This window comes from Micromys minutus (genome assembly GCF_963924665.1).
Source record: "Micromys minutus genome assembly, chromosome: 21".
Taxonomy (NCBI): domain Eukaryota; kingdom Metazoa; phylum Chordata; class Mammalia; order Rodentia; family Muridae; genus Micromys; species Micromys minutus.
The window spans coordinates 30466804-30482933 of NC_137956.1; the positions used below are offsets into that span (position 1 = coordinate 30466804).

The window sequence follows — 16130 nt, forward strand, 5'->3', positions numbered from 1 at the left end:
ACAAATATCTCCGGACAGCCACAAACCCACTGAGATTCAAGGAAAGGACAGAGACCCGACCTTAAGGAGAAGACCACACAGAATATGGAAGCCACAGTATTTGTAGCACTGTTGAAATCAGATGCATGCACAGCCGGAGCTAAAATGTAAGATCTGTAATCGATGCGTACACACTGTGGTCCGTCCATCTTCCATAGTCTGTCTGTCTTGATGTCACAGAAAAGCAATGTGTACTGAAAAGTGCTGTAAATGTCCAAGATCCAACAGCTAGTGGGTGGCCACATTCAGAACAAGATGTGTGACGTGCATTCTTGTTTTAAAACAGCTCTCTTTGTAACCCCGGCTGGCCTTAAACTCCTAAAACATGCATGACGCTCTGATGTGCTGGGGTTATAGGTTTGTGCCGTCATACCGTAAGACCAGCCTTTCACCTACTCTGCCATCAAAACAGAATTAAATGACTTCAGTCCCATTCACTGAAGCAGCCTATGAAGAATGCAAGTTTAGATCCAGCCATCAAGAGAGGGAGGTGGCATCCAGGAGCAAGGGCTTCCTGTGTAAACAGGAGGTACATGGGAAGCGAGGCTGTGGTGCTGGGACAATGGGCAGTGAGCAGGCAGGGCCTCCAGTCTCCGGTGGGTGATCGGGACTGTAAGAGACCAGGCAGGAACAGCTGGGGCCCAGTGCTCTGCTGCCTGGCCCTGGAGAGGAACTGGCCTGCTTGTGGCTTTCCCAGGAGGAAGTTCCCCACTGCTTCTAGGGAAGCCCTTCCCATCCCTGGCCTCCCTGTGCCTCCGCTGGCTTTCTTCTTCAGGAGCCTGTTGTCTTTGGGGCTAATCTGGGAGACAGGCCTCTTGTGAAGTCCCTGTGGCCTGGAAGTGGGGGTGGGAGGTTGGGGTCGGGGAGGAAGACCAGGCCCAAAATGCCAATCCAGAAGGCAGCCCCTACTGGATGTACACCAACTAAAAAAGAATGGGGGGGGGGGGGGTAAGAGGCAAAGAGAGAGAACATGCAAAAAGGCCCAAAGGCAATCCTAGCCCAATTGTGGAAGAGCTGTGTGATCGAGACAAGATGCTTATCTTCCCGAGTCACGATTTCCTCGTTTGTAAAATCAGGAAAAGCATGTTGACCTGAGAAGCCTGGCTGAGGGATAAGACACGCTAACACAGGTAAAGCGACAGGCACCAAGAGTTGTATGAGCAAGAACGTGAGTATAGGACTGGGACTCTGAGCCAGTCTAGCAGGTGTTCCAAGCGGAGGGGACTCCTGAGCCTCACAGGAAGAGGCATATGTCTGTGCCCATAACTATGTGCACACTTTCACTGCACGCATGGGCGTTTAAGTGTGCAGCACAGACTGCAAGGCACACGGAACCCTCAACACGTTTCTGAGTTGATCCATACTTTGATGGTCACCAAGGTCTAGAGTTTGTCTTTGCACACAAACACGTAGTGCAAAGCGGCGGAAGTGTGCTGAGAGGCATTTCACCTTTAGAAGCCAGAAGAGGACAGGCAAAGGATCCCTTAAGTCCAGAAGGAAAGACAGTTGTAAGCCGCAGAGTAGGTGCTGTAGTCCTTTAATAAAGCAGTCAGTGCTCTTAACCACTGAGTCATCTCTCCAGATGTAGCCCTCCCCCACCCGCTTTGAACAGACTCTCGCTATGCACTTCCGGCTGCCCTGTTACTCTGTGCGTGAACCAGGCTGACCTCAATTTCACAAGGATCCACCTGGCCCTGTCTCTAAGTGCTGGGATTAAAGAAGTGAGATAATTTCTCATGTAACTGGAATCAGCAACTCAAACAGCAATTTTATGGACCAAAAAAAATTCTAACAAATACAGTCCAAGGACAGACCAATTCGATACTACACGATAAGGGCTGGAAATAAGAAGACATGTGTAAATTATCTTTACCTTACATGTATGGTTGCTTTGCCAGCATGTGTCTAGTGCACCGTGTCTCTTTATGACTGTTACCAGTAGAGTCCAGAAGAGAGCCTCAGACCCTCTGAAACAGGAGTTAGGCTGTTGTGAGTCACTTCATGGTTGACAGAAATCCGACCTGGTTCTCTGGAAAGAGCAACAATGCTCTTACCCACTGACCAATCCCAGCCCCAGAGAAATGTTTGTGGGGCCTGTATTTTCCGTAGTTAAATCCTTGTACAGTAAAAGTACTACTTCATAACTCAGTGGTCTCCAGTTTGAGTTCAGGGATTCTGGCTAGCATACCTGTGTGGTCAGAACTGGGGCGGCTGCGTCTCTCCACAAGCTGCAGGCGAGCCCTGCCGGAAATATCCAGTATTTGATTTTTTTTTTACTCTTTTTAATCCTTGTTTGTGAGAAATCTTTTAACATTGCCATTTTCCCCTAGGCTGGACAGTCCCATGCTAGTCCCAACAGTTGAAGAAGCTGTTCCCTGGAGCCCTTTCCCATAACAACGTTAGAACCAGGCAGGTCCATCTGTCTTCAAAGGCCCTACACGTGCCTCCATGAGGACTTCAGCTGGTTCCCGAAATTGTGCCTGCTGGGACAGAGTTGCCCTGGGCTTCCCTGGCCCAGGAACCTGCACTCCTGTGCTGAATGCAGACTCCTGGCAGAAAAATGACACCCCTAATTAGGTGGGGTGACTCCCTAAAGTGAGAAAGCCTCACACTCTGGGAGCCCTGCTGCTGGCCCAGAGAGATGTCCACGACGAAGCATCATTGAGCAAGCAGGCGTGGCACACAGGGAAGTGGTGCTCTGATCCTCTGCCCGCCACCCAAGTGTCTGGGACCCGTCTCAGAGCGCTCTTCCTCTGTGCATCCTGCTGCTATTGCTTTTACGTGGACACTAATGAGAGCCACAAACTCTGAGCCAGAGTCCCTCAGTCCCTGCCTCTCACCTACCTATAACTCAAACGGGACTGGTTTGGACGAGGGAGATGATTCAGCTCTCTTTCAGACAACCCAGGGTTGATTCCCAGCACCCACACAGCAGCTCACAACTGTCTGTTACAGAAGTCCCAGGAGATCTGAAGCCCTCTGCTGGCCTCCTGAGGAACCGAGCATGCGCACTGTGGACACGCAGGTGAAACGCCCATACACATTTGTAAAAAAAAAAAAAAAAAAAAAACAGCTTTTTTTTCCCACTAAGACAGGGTATCCTCTCTTCGACCTTGCTGTCCTGGAACTCACCCCATAGACCAGACTGGCTTCGAACTCATAGAGATCCACCTGCCTCTGCCTCCCAAGTTCTGCTGGGATTAAGGCAAGCAACATGACCATAACTGATTTTTTTTTAAAAAGGGGACTGGTACATATTAAAGAATCAATGACTAGCTGAATATTTAATTCCTCTCCAGACTAAAAGTTCGCCTAAAAGAAGAAACTCTAAATATGAGATTATAAGCATTTATTCAGTAAGTGTTTTTCTGCCAGATACTGTAAACATCAAGTCCTTAAGACTATAAGAATGGGGCTGGAGAGATGGTTTACCCACCAAGGGTACTGGATGCTTTTGCAGAGGACTCTGTTTCAGTTCCCAGTACCCTAAAGACGGCTCACAACCATTCGTAGGCACACACCAGCTTCACACCCATACATACTCGAAGGCAAAGCTCACACACATAAATGAACCTTATAAATAGAATAATATAAAGATGAGAAAGAGGTCGGGTGTGACAGAAGTCTGTAATCTCAGCTGCTGTAAACTGAGGCAGGAAGTCACTGGAGTGCAGATGTTTCAAGCTAGTACGGGCATCACAACGTGGGAGGCGGACACAGTGAGGCAGAGATGGGAACGGGCTAGCCTGCCCCGCCCTCTGGGGCCACAGTCTAGTGGGAGGAGACAGAAATGTAACAACTAAATGGTAGCACAGGACAGCAATTTCTCCCATAGGAGGAAGCACAGGCAAGGTGCTCAGGAACCCAAAGAGGGCCCAGCTGCTGCCATTCAAGAACCGGCCAGTGAGGCCTCCAAGAGGTTCCGTGAGACTGAGTATCTGTGGGCCGGCCAGATGGCACAGCAGATAAAGGGGCTTGCCAGGCAAACCTGGCAACCTGTCTGATTCCCAGAATCCACAGAAGGGTGAAAGCAGAAAAGCAACTGCACAAGGCTGTCATCTGACCTCCATACAAGCTGTATGTGCTTGTGTTCCCACACTTGTGGTCACACACACACACACACACACACACACACACATCATACACACACCACACCACACACATCAGACACACATATACCACACACATACACCACACACATCACACACACACACATACACACCACACACACCACACACACACATCATACACACACATACCACATACATACACACACATATCACACAACACATACCATACACACACATACATACCACACACCACACACACATCATACACACACATACCACATACATACACACACATATCACACAACACATACCATACACACACATACATACCACACACCACACACACATCATACACACACATACCACACACAAACACCACACACATCACACATACAACACATACACAACACACACCACACACATCACACACATACCACACACATCACACATACCACACACACACACACACACACACACCACATCATACATACCACACACCACATGTACACACACACACACATTCATGCTAATCGTGAGTTTTCAAAATAAATGAACATATTTTAAAAAGTCTAAGAGCAACTCAATTTTGCTATGTCCATGGAGGTCAGCCAGAAGAATGTACCCCTATTTCAAGAAGACAGGGAGAATGTAGGCATGAAGAACCCCCAGAAGATGGATATCCTGAGATGGCCAAGAGGCTATATCACTTATCCTCCTGACATGTGGACACCTCGCTAAACCATACTGAATATGTGGGTATCTTAGGCACAATAAGACCATAGCTTACACCTCCCAGAGCATGTGATACCTATTTTGGTCACTGTCAGTGTGTAGTTAATGGTCTCCCTGGACTTAGACACTGGCACTCACAGGAAATAGGGAATGACCAAAATCCTTCTTATTCTTTCTCTGAGACCCAACTCTTACCTGTGAGGCCGTCTCAGCTTGCCCAGTCTCAAGTCCCCCCTTTATGCGTCTTCCAGCCTGTGCCACTAGAACATGAGTTTGGAGGGGTACGGATGGTGGGGCCCTATTCCCTGGAGTTCTGCTGAGCAGAACTCCCTGTTCCTCCCATGGGCAAAACACCCATGCAGCACATGTCAGCAAGGAGACAAGGAGTGTGATGGGAAGTTGGAGTGTTTGACAGTCATTCTTTCTCTTTCCCTTTCTTCTCTGGTGGAAGATTCTGCCCGACCTTTCAGAACCGGTGAGTTCAATGGTCTTCCAAGTAGTGAGGTCAGTGGTCTTCCAAGTAGTGAGGTCAGTGGTCTCCCAAGTGGTTATTTGGAATCTCTTTGTCATTGTTATAAACATAAGAAAATTTTCCACTAGCCTGCCTGTCCTTCACAACCCCAAATCGTGGTTATTGGTTTCCTTTCTAGGTTTCCCTTTGTAAAGCAGCTTCATTAATTCCTGGAGAATAATAGAATTAAATTACCACTGTTTTTGCAACCCTTAATGAATAATGTCTCTAGGCAGTGATCATCAGTAATTGTTAAAATCAATAATAAGAATAATGCAGACACCGGTGTCATCTATGACCCTCTCCCCAGTGGAACTGCACAGGAGGAGTAAAAGTTCTTAATCTCCAAAATAATCAGAGTGAGCCTGTGGCCTGCTATGTTAGCCTTCCACTTCTGTAAAGTCTGGTATTCAGTGAACACCCTAGACAAATCATCTTTAAGTGAGGCAAGGCTTACTTTGCTCCAGGTTTTGAAGGTTTCAATTTGAAGTCTTTAGTCCTTTGCTGTGGGGCTTCGGTGGTATAGTGCATCATGTCAGGGACTTATGGTAGAGAAGATCTCAACTTTCTGGAAAGCAGAAATAGGAAGAGGCCAGATAGGTCTGACATCCCCTCATAGGCACACTCCTTGACTCAGTTACATACTTTCTGTTACTGTGATAAAATGCTATGACCAAAAGCAACTTAGGACAGAGTTTATTTTGGCTTTCAGCTCACAGCTCCAGAGAGAAACCATCAAAGCCCAGCCCCTAATGACATGCTTTTTCCAGCAGTAAGGCTCTGCCTCCTAAAGGTTCCATAAACTCCCAAACTTGGGAACCAATAACTGGGAAACAATTGTCCAAATATGGGAGCTTATAGAAGATATATCTAAGGCAACCCACCCACCATGACCTAGCTTTCTTCTTTTAAGGCTGTGCCTACTTAAAGGTCTCTGCCTATAGGACGACAGGCTGGGCCTTCAGGGAGATACTTCTGACCCAAACTACAACATCGACCAAGATCCAGGGACTATAAAGATTAGAGGTGCCACAGGATACAACCAGCATGATCCCATTGTGCTGAACTACAAACTGGTCACTACCTTAAATAGATATATGACAAGAAGGAAGAAGGGCTGTAGAACTAGCTTGGCTGGTAGTGTGCAAGAGTGAGAACTTTAGTTTGACTACCAGAATCTATATTTTAAGTCAGGCATAGTGGAACATGACTGCAATCAGACCCCTGGGATTTACTGAACAGCAAACCTAGACTAATCGGTAAGTCCCAGGTCCCAATGAGAAGCCATGTTTCTAAACACAAGGTAGATAGTTCCTAAAGAACAATACCCAACACACACACACACACACAGTTGTATTAGAAGTGAGGTGGGACAAGTGTTTTCAATAGCAAAAGAAAGAAAAGACTTTATAGACAATAACCAAAGGCAATGTATAGGTCTTGCTTGAATTCACTAACTTAGACAAACCAACTCTTGACCAAACTGAGCAAAAATGAACATTGAATGGGTATGCATTATACCAAAAAGGCTGTTCTCAGCTTTTAGGGGCAATTATGGTATGATCGTTATGTTCTCGTCAGTGTTTACATTTTTGGCCTACAACTTGAAATTCTTGAAAATGAAGTGATAGATGTCTCTGTGGTTGTATCCAAGTAGTCTTCTTCAAAGCAGACATAGCATGATAGTACACAACTGTAATCCCAGAATTCCAGAGGCTGAGGCAAGAGGATCAAAAGTTTAAGGATGGCCTCAGCTATGTAATGAGTCCCAAATCTGCTGGGACCATGTCTCTAATCACAAGGTATACGGTTCCTGAAGAACAACACCCAAGGGCTACCTCCAGCCTACACACATACACAAAGAGACCCAGGAGAAACAGAGAGGAACACAGGCAGAACAGAGAAATGCTAGGTGCCATCAGAACAGTAATGTGACTGGGACACTTCCCAGGTGGTGTTGGGTTCCTGTTATTTTCCTTCTTATAAATTGAAAGTTTCTGTTATTCCAATAAAGTTGAGTATTTTCTGGGAAAAAAAAAAAGAATACTTATATTATGAATGCTGATTGCTGAGATTTTTCTGCCAGACTCTATACTAAATATTTACATACACTACCTCAATTTGTCTATTTGGGAAGCCCACAACATGGATGTTACTACTGTCACCACTGGCATTTGCATTTGAGAGAACCAAGTCATAAAGAGGTTAAGAAGCCATTCCAAAGCCGCCCAACAAATACATCACAGAGCCAGGATGTCAGTGATATGACTGAAACCCAAGCTTACACTTTCTTCCATTGCTCCATCTTGCCTGCTGGTTCCAGCAAGATGGAGGCTCCACTGGCAGCAGCTGAGGCTCTGCTTGGTAGTAACTGGGCAACTTATTGTCTGTTACCTTTGACCCAACACTCCTACCCTTGGCAAACTGCAGACAATGCCCAGTAGCAGTAATGTCTAAGAAAGCCCAAAGCAGAGCTATGGGCAACAGTAAAGACTAGGAAATGATCCAATGCCTCTCAACAGGAACATGGATAAATAAACCACAGCGTGTTCATACAATGGAGTGGTGTCACACAGGGAGAATGAACAGCGCTTGTCTTTGTGTATCGACCAGGAATTTTTTCACAAACATATGGTCAAATTAAAAAAGCAAGCACGTGTCTTTTAGAACAACCAAATACCAGTTACATAAAGCTACGAAACCCAGAACTTGATTTATTGCCCCGGGTGCATACACATGTTGTACACATGTCATAACAGGTACAGGAATGTTAAACACCAAATTTGCCATGATGATCACTCCAGGAGAGAAACAGACAGAAAGAAGCCAAAGGAAGATGCAGATGAGTCCTCAGCTAATCTGTAAGATCTCTACCTTGAAAAGCAAAGATGTAGTGGGTGGCGCTGGCAGATGCCTCCAAATCCCAGCGCTTGTGAGGCAGAGGCAGAAGACACAAGTTTGAGGTAAGTCTGGTCTACATGGGAAACCTCTTCTGCACCTTAAAGTGTGTACTGAAATCTAGAAGAAACTAGACTTTAATTCCCTGCTGATGAGAGCCTATACTGGTGCTTCCTAGGAAGACAGCTTTGCATAACTTACCAGACTCATAAATGTACACACCAACACATAACTGCTGGAAAATGTTGCTTTCAAATATATGGATATGCCTACAAAATTAAGTATACAAGACTGTACACACTGGAGTATTGCTTTTGAAAGCAAAGGCTTGGAAACAACCTAGGCACCACTGTGTTAATTAAGTTTTGTGTTGTTGTGCTAACATATCTGGCAAAAAAAAAGGGGGGGCTGGGAAGATGGCTCAGGGAGTAAGAGAATTTACTGTTCTTCCAGGGGACCCAAGTTCAGTTCCCAGCACCCACACTGGGAAGTTCACAACTGCCTGGGACTCTAATTGGAATCCTCAGGCACACTCACACACATGTACACACATATACACAGAGACAAATACACACACACACACTGGGTAGGTATACACATACACAAATAAAAAAATTATACACACACATATGTCATGTGCGTGTGCATGTATGATAAAAGCCATCATTTGGGCTCCCAGATTGAGGTTGTATACAGTCCATCATGGTAGGGAGCATGGCAGTTAGAAGCATGAGGCAGCTGGTCACATTGTGTCCACAACCAGGAAGCAGTGAGATAAACGCTGCTGACTTCCTCCCATCTTCCATCTGCCCACTTCCTCCCTTCTTTGTATCCAGTCCAGGGCCCCAGTCCCTGGGATGCCCTCAAGTACAAACATGCTCACAAGTGTTTCCTATGTGATTCGAAATTCAATCAGGTTGACAGTGAAAATGCAGAAACACAGCCGCTCTCAGCTCTATAAAGAAAATGCATCGAGATGGGGACTGAAATCTGAGAGTGGAAAGGAGGAGTGTCTCAAACTCCAGGGTACTCTGTAACTATGAAAGTAGCAGTGTGGAAAGAGAGCTTGGATGGGCATAAAGCATGAGGCTCTGGCTGCCTGTGAGACAGGTAACTTAGGAAGAGTGAGAAAGAGACTTTGTACTGCAAGTCTTCTTTCTGTATTTGGGGGCTCTTCAAAAACTGGTAAAAAATGTAAACCGTGAAGCAAGACTTCCTTTATTTCCCAGGCTAGTTTAATTGAGAGTTAAACATGGGCCTTTGTCATCTGCCCCACTGTAGTGGTGTCCAGCCTGCCAATGCTACAAACAGACTGTGCCGTGCGGTTTGTTGGCACATACCTCTAATACCCATGCTAGACGTGCAGAGGCAGGCAGATCTCAGCCAAGGCCAAACTGGTCTACAACGAGAGTTCCAGGCCAGCAAGGACTATACAGTGGGACCTTGTCCTAAAACAAAACGACAGAGCCAGGCATAAGGACCCCCATTCTTTCTACACCATGTACCTCTGTGGGCTAACACGGACCATGCATATTTCTGGGTTTCCATGTCCATACAACAGTACCCTTTCTGTTCAGACAGGTCACTGATCTTTAATTTCACCAATGCCAAAACCAAAAGGTACCTGAAACGGGGCACACCAGTATCCTCAGTTATCCTCTGCCAAAGACCCCAAATGCAGACTGCTTGTCCCAGCTTGTGCTGCCACAGCAGTATGCCAGTAATTGTGTCCAATCACAATCCCAGAGCCCAGCAAGGCTTCAATTAGTCTATAGAGGGTCCTAAGGAAGGATGCTCAGACTGTTAAGCCCTTGCATATGACCTCTTCGGAGACCTGATAAGAAGTGGTTCCGAGGGGACAGCAGTTGGCTTATCTTGACTCCCCACCACCACCACCACCACCACCACCAAGACCCTGTCCACAAACCCACTTCCTGCCCTCTGGCTGTCCACAAACCCTCTCCTGGGAGCACTTTCCAGAACAAGGTGCAGCATCTTCAAGTCAGTGCCTCGGTCTAGAACATGTGACCATCCCCGAACAAACACTGGAGAGAGATGCTCAGGCTGGGCTTCAAGAAGGGAGACAGTGGCATCTTCTTTATGGTACTGAGAGACAAAAGGACCCTGGCCCGATCTGCAAATGTCCTGAGAACACTACTGGGTCTCTGGACCCACTGTCTGGCAGATGTTCACAAAATGGAATTCCCCTCACATGGAGCAAGCCTCTGGAAAGCCATGAAATGGGAGGGCATGCTGGTGTGTAAAGAGGCCTAAAATCCAAAACCCCATTTAACACACTTCTACTAAAAACGTTCAGGATCTGAACTAGGATTTGCAACAGGTAGGCTGGGGGAGAAAAGGGATGGAGAGGATTTGGGGTTGCTGGGGAGTGGGGGGTGGGGGAAACACTGTGTGTTAGAGAGACCTATGCGAAAGCTTAAGTTGTAGGTGTGAAGTTTGAGGTGGGTAGGGAGTGAACCCCCTACGGAAGCTCTCCTCTTTCCAATGTGTTGCAGAGGCAACTTGCACAAAAGAGGTCTTCAGCCTCCTCCTGGCTCTTCTCTTCTGGCAGGAACTATGGCTGGGACCGATAAGAAAGAGGATCTGAGGTACTAGCAGCCAGCTGAGGGGCTGAGTCCGACCTAAACAGTGCTGGGCAAACAGCAGCCTGCTTCTCTTAGCGGTCTGCGGTGCTTCAGCTGCAGGAAGCACCGGAGAAAAGCATCTTGATCAGAGAGCGACTAGACTTCAGAGCGCTAGACCTGAAGACTGAGAGGCTGCTCTGTCCGAGGCTCCCTGACAAGGCAGGCAGTTCTCCGGAGGCACGAGGGATCTGGAGGCGCTGAGGGCTCCTGAAAAACCCGGCCAGAGAAACGTGGAGCTCCGGAGCTCCGCAAGGTTCAAAACCGAGGCCGCTGGCGGTGGGCGCAGGCCAGGGGACCACGAAGAGGACGGTGCCCAGCCTTGTCAGAATAAAGCGGGCGAAAGCCAGCTGCCCGCACAACTTCTGCAGAACGGGCCTGAAGGAACAGAATCCCACTGTAGTCAGGACCTGGGGCCCCACCCAGCCTGCCTAAGGGGGTTGGGTAGGAGTGAGAAGTAAATTAAAGTGTGCTTGCAGCATCCACTGCCTGCTGGACCGCCAAACAGGCACGCACTTTAGCCTTAGTCTTCTTAGCTCTGGTTGCTTACTAAGGGCCAGACGCACAGGGTCGGAAAGGTGATCCTTGCAGGCGCCTGCAGTTGTTCCCCAGCCTTGTATACACAGGAGGCACCCTTTCTCCACCTGGGATTGGGCTGCTGACCCTGCAAAGGACAGCAAGAAGTCAGTTCCCCGGGAATGCGTGACTCTCTCGTTTCCACTCAGACAACAAACAAAAACAACAACAAACAAAAAAAAAAAAAAGTAAAGAGACTCTGAGCACCACTCCCAACACACACACACACACACACACACACACACACACACACACACACACACACACACCTCGGGCTCCTTAAAGACTGAAAAGGGAGCCGACAGAGGAATTCGGGGAAGCGATGACACATGCCACAGTGCCGTCACACCTGGCTGCTGAGGAGCAGCGGAAATGGAGCCCATGGAGGGGGTGGGGGATGAGACCCAGGGTCAGCTTGGGTGGTCGAGAGAACAAAAAGAAGAAGAAAGAAAAGATGAGAAATGGAGAGACTGACCTCCGTCCTCTTTGGTCCGGACCAAATATTTCACCCCTGCCCAGACCCATAGCCCAGGCATGCCTGAGGTTGAGGAAGAAGACAAACACCTGCAGGCCTGTTCAGAAAGCAGACAAATTCTGAAGAAGCGCTGTACATCTTGAGTGTGCTCAGGGCAGTGAGAGATAGCTTAGAAAAACACGAGGCCAGTTGGGAAATTTATCAATAAGGGTTAGAAGTGGGTCTCTTCCCAGAAAACTTTGGAGAAGCCTAGCTCCCTCCCATCCTCGTGGCTAGGCCGGGTTTGCCCTGATGATCTCTCTGGAGTCATCTTTGAGATGTTGGGTTACACACACACACACACACACACACACACCTTTTCCTTCATCGGAGAGTGGGGAACACACAGTGTAGATAAGTGATCTTTGGGATGCTGGAGTCACTGGCCAATGTGGGCTCGTGGGATTCTGGAGAACTCTTAAAGTTCAAGCAGCCTGAGAGAAAGCAGTAGAAACAGGCACTGAGCAGCCACCTAGACATGCCAATCGCTGACTCAGGTCGGCTTTCTTTCAGACCATCACCCTTCACAAGGTGTCTGATCCCTCTCTCCCAGCCTCTCACTCTCCCAAGACTGCAAACTTGTGTTAAGGCTGAGTGGCAGGCACACCTGATTTTGTGCTGGCACGGAATTCCTCTAAGTCCGTTTTCTATTCTTGAAGATGTAATTGGATCCCCACCAGACTTCTGTTATTATTTTAAAAACAAGGGGAAAGACCATGAGAACTACAGCCCATTCATGACTGAGGTGCGAGCAAGCACCTCAGCAGCCTGTCCTTTTCCTTTTGAGTCCTTCCTTCCTCACCTACGCCGGAAGGGGAAGAGGCTGGTAAAGGTTGTAAGGGGAGGGAAAGAAAAAGAAAGACAGAAAAAAAAAAGAAGACATTATATCCACGAACCATGTTTACCCCGTTGCTTGATTTGTACGCCTCACTAAGCTGAAATAAACAAATATAATTCTCACACCTTGTACGGAAGCATACCTGGGTTTCTGAACAGCACACTTGCTCTTGCGCGGTATTTCATGGATCTTAAGAACAGATGTTGCCCCATGTCTTCCACGCGTGGCACTTGTGCACGCAACAGTCCCCAAAGCCCCTCGACAATATCCTCATCTGTGTCTAAGCCAGAGTACAAGGGACACCATTAAATCTTTAAAACACACACCCAAACTGTGGAACTGCAAGGCGAATTCCAAGGAGAAAGCTGGCCCCTACATCCACAGCAGCACAGAGAAGCGAAGCGTCGTCGATGCCAACGGAACTCCTGGTTGCCTCCTCCAAGCGATCCTCTCCCCAGTCTCATTCGGGCCCAGGGAGCTCGAGGGACAGAGCAGGCCAAAGCTTCTGCCTTCCGTGACAGGAGCCCTGAGCTGGTTTACCTCCAGCTGCCGCAGAGTTCGGCCACTCCACCCCGGTCCGGCCCCCTCGCCATCTCGCCCCTCCCCAAGCCTCAGAACTAGAAGTCTAGCCTCAGCACAGCCTGAAGCGCACAGCAAAGGGTTTATTTTCTTTCACCTGAAAGCTACCAGAAGGCTTGGATCACCTCTCCTCTCTGGGGTCTGTGTTCCGGGGCACTGGCCGGGTGCAGCTAGCCCCAACCAGGGCCTTCGGCGAAGCAAGCACCCGTGGATTTCAAGGACTCACGAAAGCGTAAACCCCGCTGTCGGCGGGGCCCCGGGAGGCCGGGGAAGGCTGGTCCAAGCTCTGCTGGCCGTTTGAGAGAGAGAGAGAGAGAGAGAGAGAGAGAGAGAGAGAGAGAGAGAGAGAGAGAGAGAGAGAGAGAGAGAGAGAGAGAGAGAGAGACTTAGAGATGAACTCGCCCGTGCGCTGATGGCTGCCCCGCTATAGGGGCGAAGGCCCCTGACGCAAGCGGAACTCGGCGGAGCCCATACGAATCAGAACGGAGCGAAGCTCCTGGCGCACTAGGGACTCCAGGAGGCGGCTGCGCCAGAGACGCGGGTCGTGCCTCGGGAAACCGGGCGGTGGGGGGAGGGGAAAGCTCAGCCAAGAAAACCCACCGAGGCGGGGACTGGCCTGGACGGGGAGGGGCGGCGGGGCCGGAGCCCCTCGCTGTTGGGCAGACTCCCGATGGCCAGAGGCTGACTTCCACTCCCGCCGACCGCTCCCCGGGGGAAAAAGAGAAGAGAGCGAGAGCCGCGCGAGGCCGCCGGTCCCCGCAGCCTGCACAAGTTAGAGGCTCTGCGGCGAGCGCACACTCCTGCGCCCGCCTGCAAGGCAAGCCTGCGCCGGGAGAGCACAGCCCCCCGGCTGCCGTGCCGTGGAGAGCCGGCTTTTGTCATGATGGCCAGCTACCCGGAGCCCGAGGACACGGCGGGGACTCTGCTGGCCCCGGAGAGCGGGCGCGCAGTCAAAGAGGCCGAGGCGTCGCCGCCGAGTCCCGGCAAGGGTGGCGGGACAGCCCCGGAGAAGCCGGACCCCGCGCAGAAGCCCCCGTACTCGTACGTGGCGCTCATCGCCATGGCGATCCGGGAGAGCGCCGAGAAGAGGCTCACCCTGTCCGGCATCTACCAGTACATCATCGCCAAGTTCCCGTTCTACGAGAAGAACAAGAAGGGCTGGCAGAATAGCATCCGCCACAACCTCAGCCTCAACGAGTGCTTCATCAAGGTGCCGCGCGAGGGCGGCGGCGAGCGCAAGGGCAACTACTGGACGCTCGACCCGGCCTGCGAGGACATGTTCGAGAAGGGCAACTACCGGCGCCGCCGTCGCATGAAGCGGCCCTTCCGGCCGCCGCCCGCTCACTTCCAGCCGGGCAAGGGGCTCTTCGGGAGCGGAGGCGCGGCGGGCGGCTGCGGCGTGCCGGGCGCGGGGGCCGACGGCTACGGCTACCTGGCGCCACCCAAGTACCTGCAATCGGGGTTTCTCAACAACTCCTGGCCCCTGCCGCAGCCGCCCTCGCCCATGCCCTACGCCTCCTGCCAGATGGCGGCGGCCGCGGCAGCCGCCGCTGCAGCCGCAGCAGCCGCCGGCCCGGGCAGCCCCGGTGCAGCCGCGGTGGTCAAGGGGCTGGCCGGCCCCGCCGCCTCCTACGGGCCGTACTCGCGCGTGCAGAGCATGGCGCTGCCTCCGGGCGTCGTGAACTCCTACAACGGCCTGGGAGGCCCTCCCGCCGCGCCCCCGCCGCCGCCGCCGCCGCCGCATCCCCACCCGCACCCTCACGCACACCATCTGCACGCGGCCGCCGCACCCCCGCCAGCCCCGCCACACCACGGGGCTGCCGCGCCTCCCCCGGGTCAGCTCAGCCCGGCCAGCCCGGCCACCGCCGCGCCCCCGGCCCCCGCGCCCACGAGCGCGCCCGGCCTGCAGTTCGCCTGCGCCCGGCAACCCGAGCTCGCCATGATGCATTGCTCGTACTGGGACCACGACAGCAAGACGGGCGCGCTGCACTCGCGCCTGGATCTCTGAGTGCCACCGCGCGCCGGCGCGGTCTCTCCCGGAGGTGGAGGAGCCGAGCTCGGGGCGAAGCCACAGCAGCCAGCCGGACTGCGCGCACTACGGGACAGCCTCTTGATGCAGACACCCCCGCCCCCGACCCCCAGCCATCCGCGCCTCCTCCGTCCGCCCAGCTCCTGCGACTCGCTTTGTCGCCTTCGCTGCTCCCCCCGGTGCTCTTCCCCACCGCGGCCTCTGCCTTCCCGCGCTGCTGTCCCGAGGCCGCCCCCTCCGTGCTTTCCGCAGGCCTCCTCTCCTCCTGGAGTCCCAGAGTCACCGCAGGGAGTGAGTCCCCGGCCGAGGTGCAGTCGAAGTGTCCGTGGCACGGTTTACCTCTTGGCCTTCCAGGTCGGTGGACTCACGCTCGATTTTTTTTTCCTCTTCCCACCCCGACTGCCTTGCTGTCTGCGGCTAGAAGTGCTAGGCTGCTGGGGTAGTGGGACCCACACGGCCGGAGAACGGAAAGAACGAGTCCGGTCGCTCTGCGATCCCTCCTGGAACTGATCAGAAGCCGCTTGCTGAGGGGCCCACGGGGCGGGGCGGGGGTTGAGCCCCGGGCTGGAGCAGGGACAGCCTCGCTCCGCGGCCTGTAACGGGGTTCTCATCCCCTGCGCCTCGCGAGGCCGCGGTACCTCCACTCCGCAACGCACCGCTTCGGGCACCTCCAGACCAGGTCTTTATAAAAATAAAAGATTG

The 16130-nt window shown here is 51.3% G+C and overlaps 1 protein-coding gene across 1 annotated transcript; it reads left to right on the plus strand.

Moving 5' to 3' along the window:
• Positions 1–14279: 14279 nt before the first annotated feature.
• On the plus strand, positions 14280–15407 carry FOXL2 (forkhead box L2; the record flags this gene model as incomplete). The annotated part of the gene is made up of 1 exon (XM_080934118.1): positions 14280–15407. The coding sequence occupies one exon, from the start codon at positions 14280–14282 to the stop codon at positions 15405–15407; it is 1128 nt and encodes a 375-aa protein (XP_080790244.1).
• Between the last annotated feature and the right edge of the window lie 723 nt (positions 15408–16130).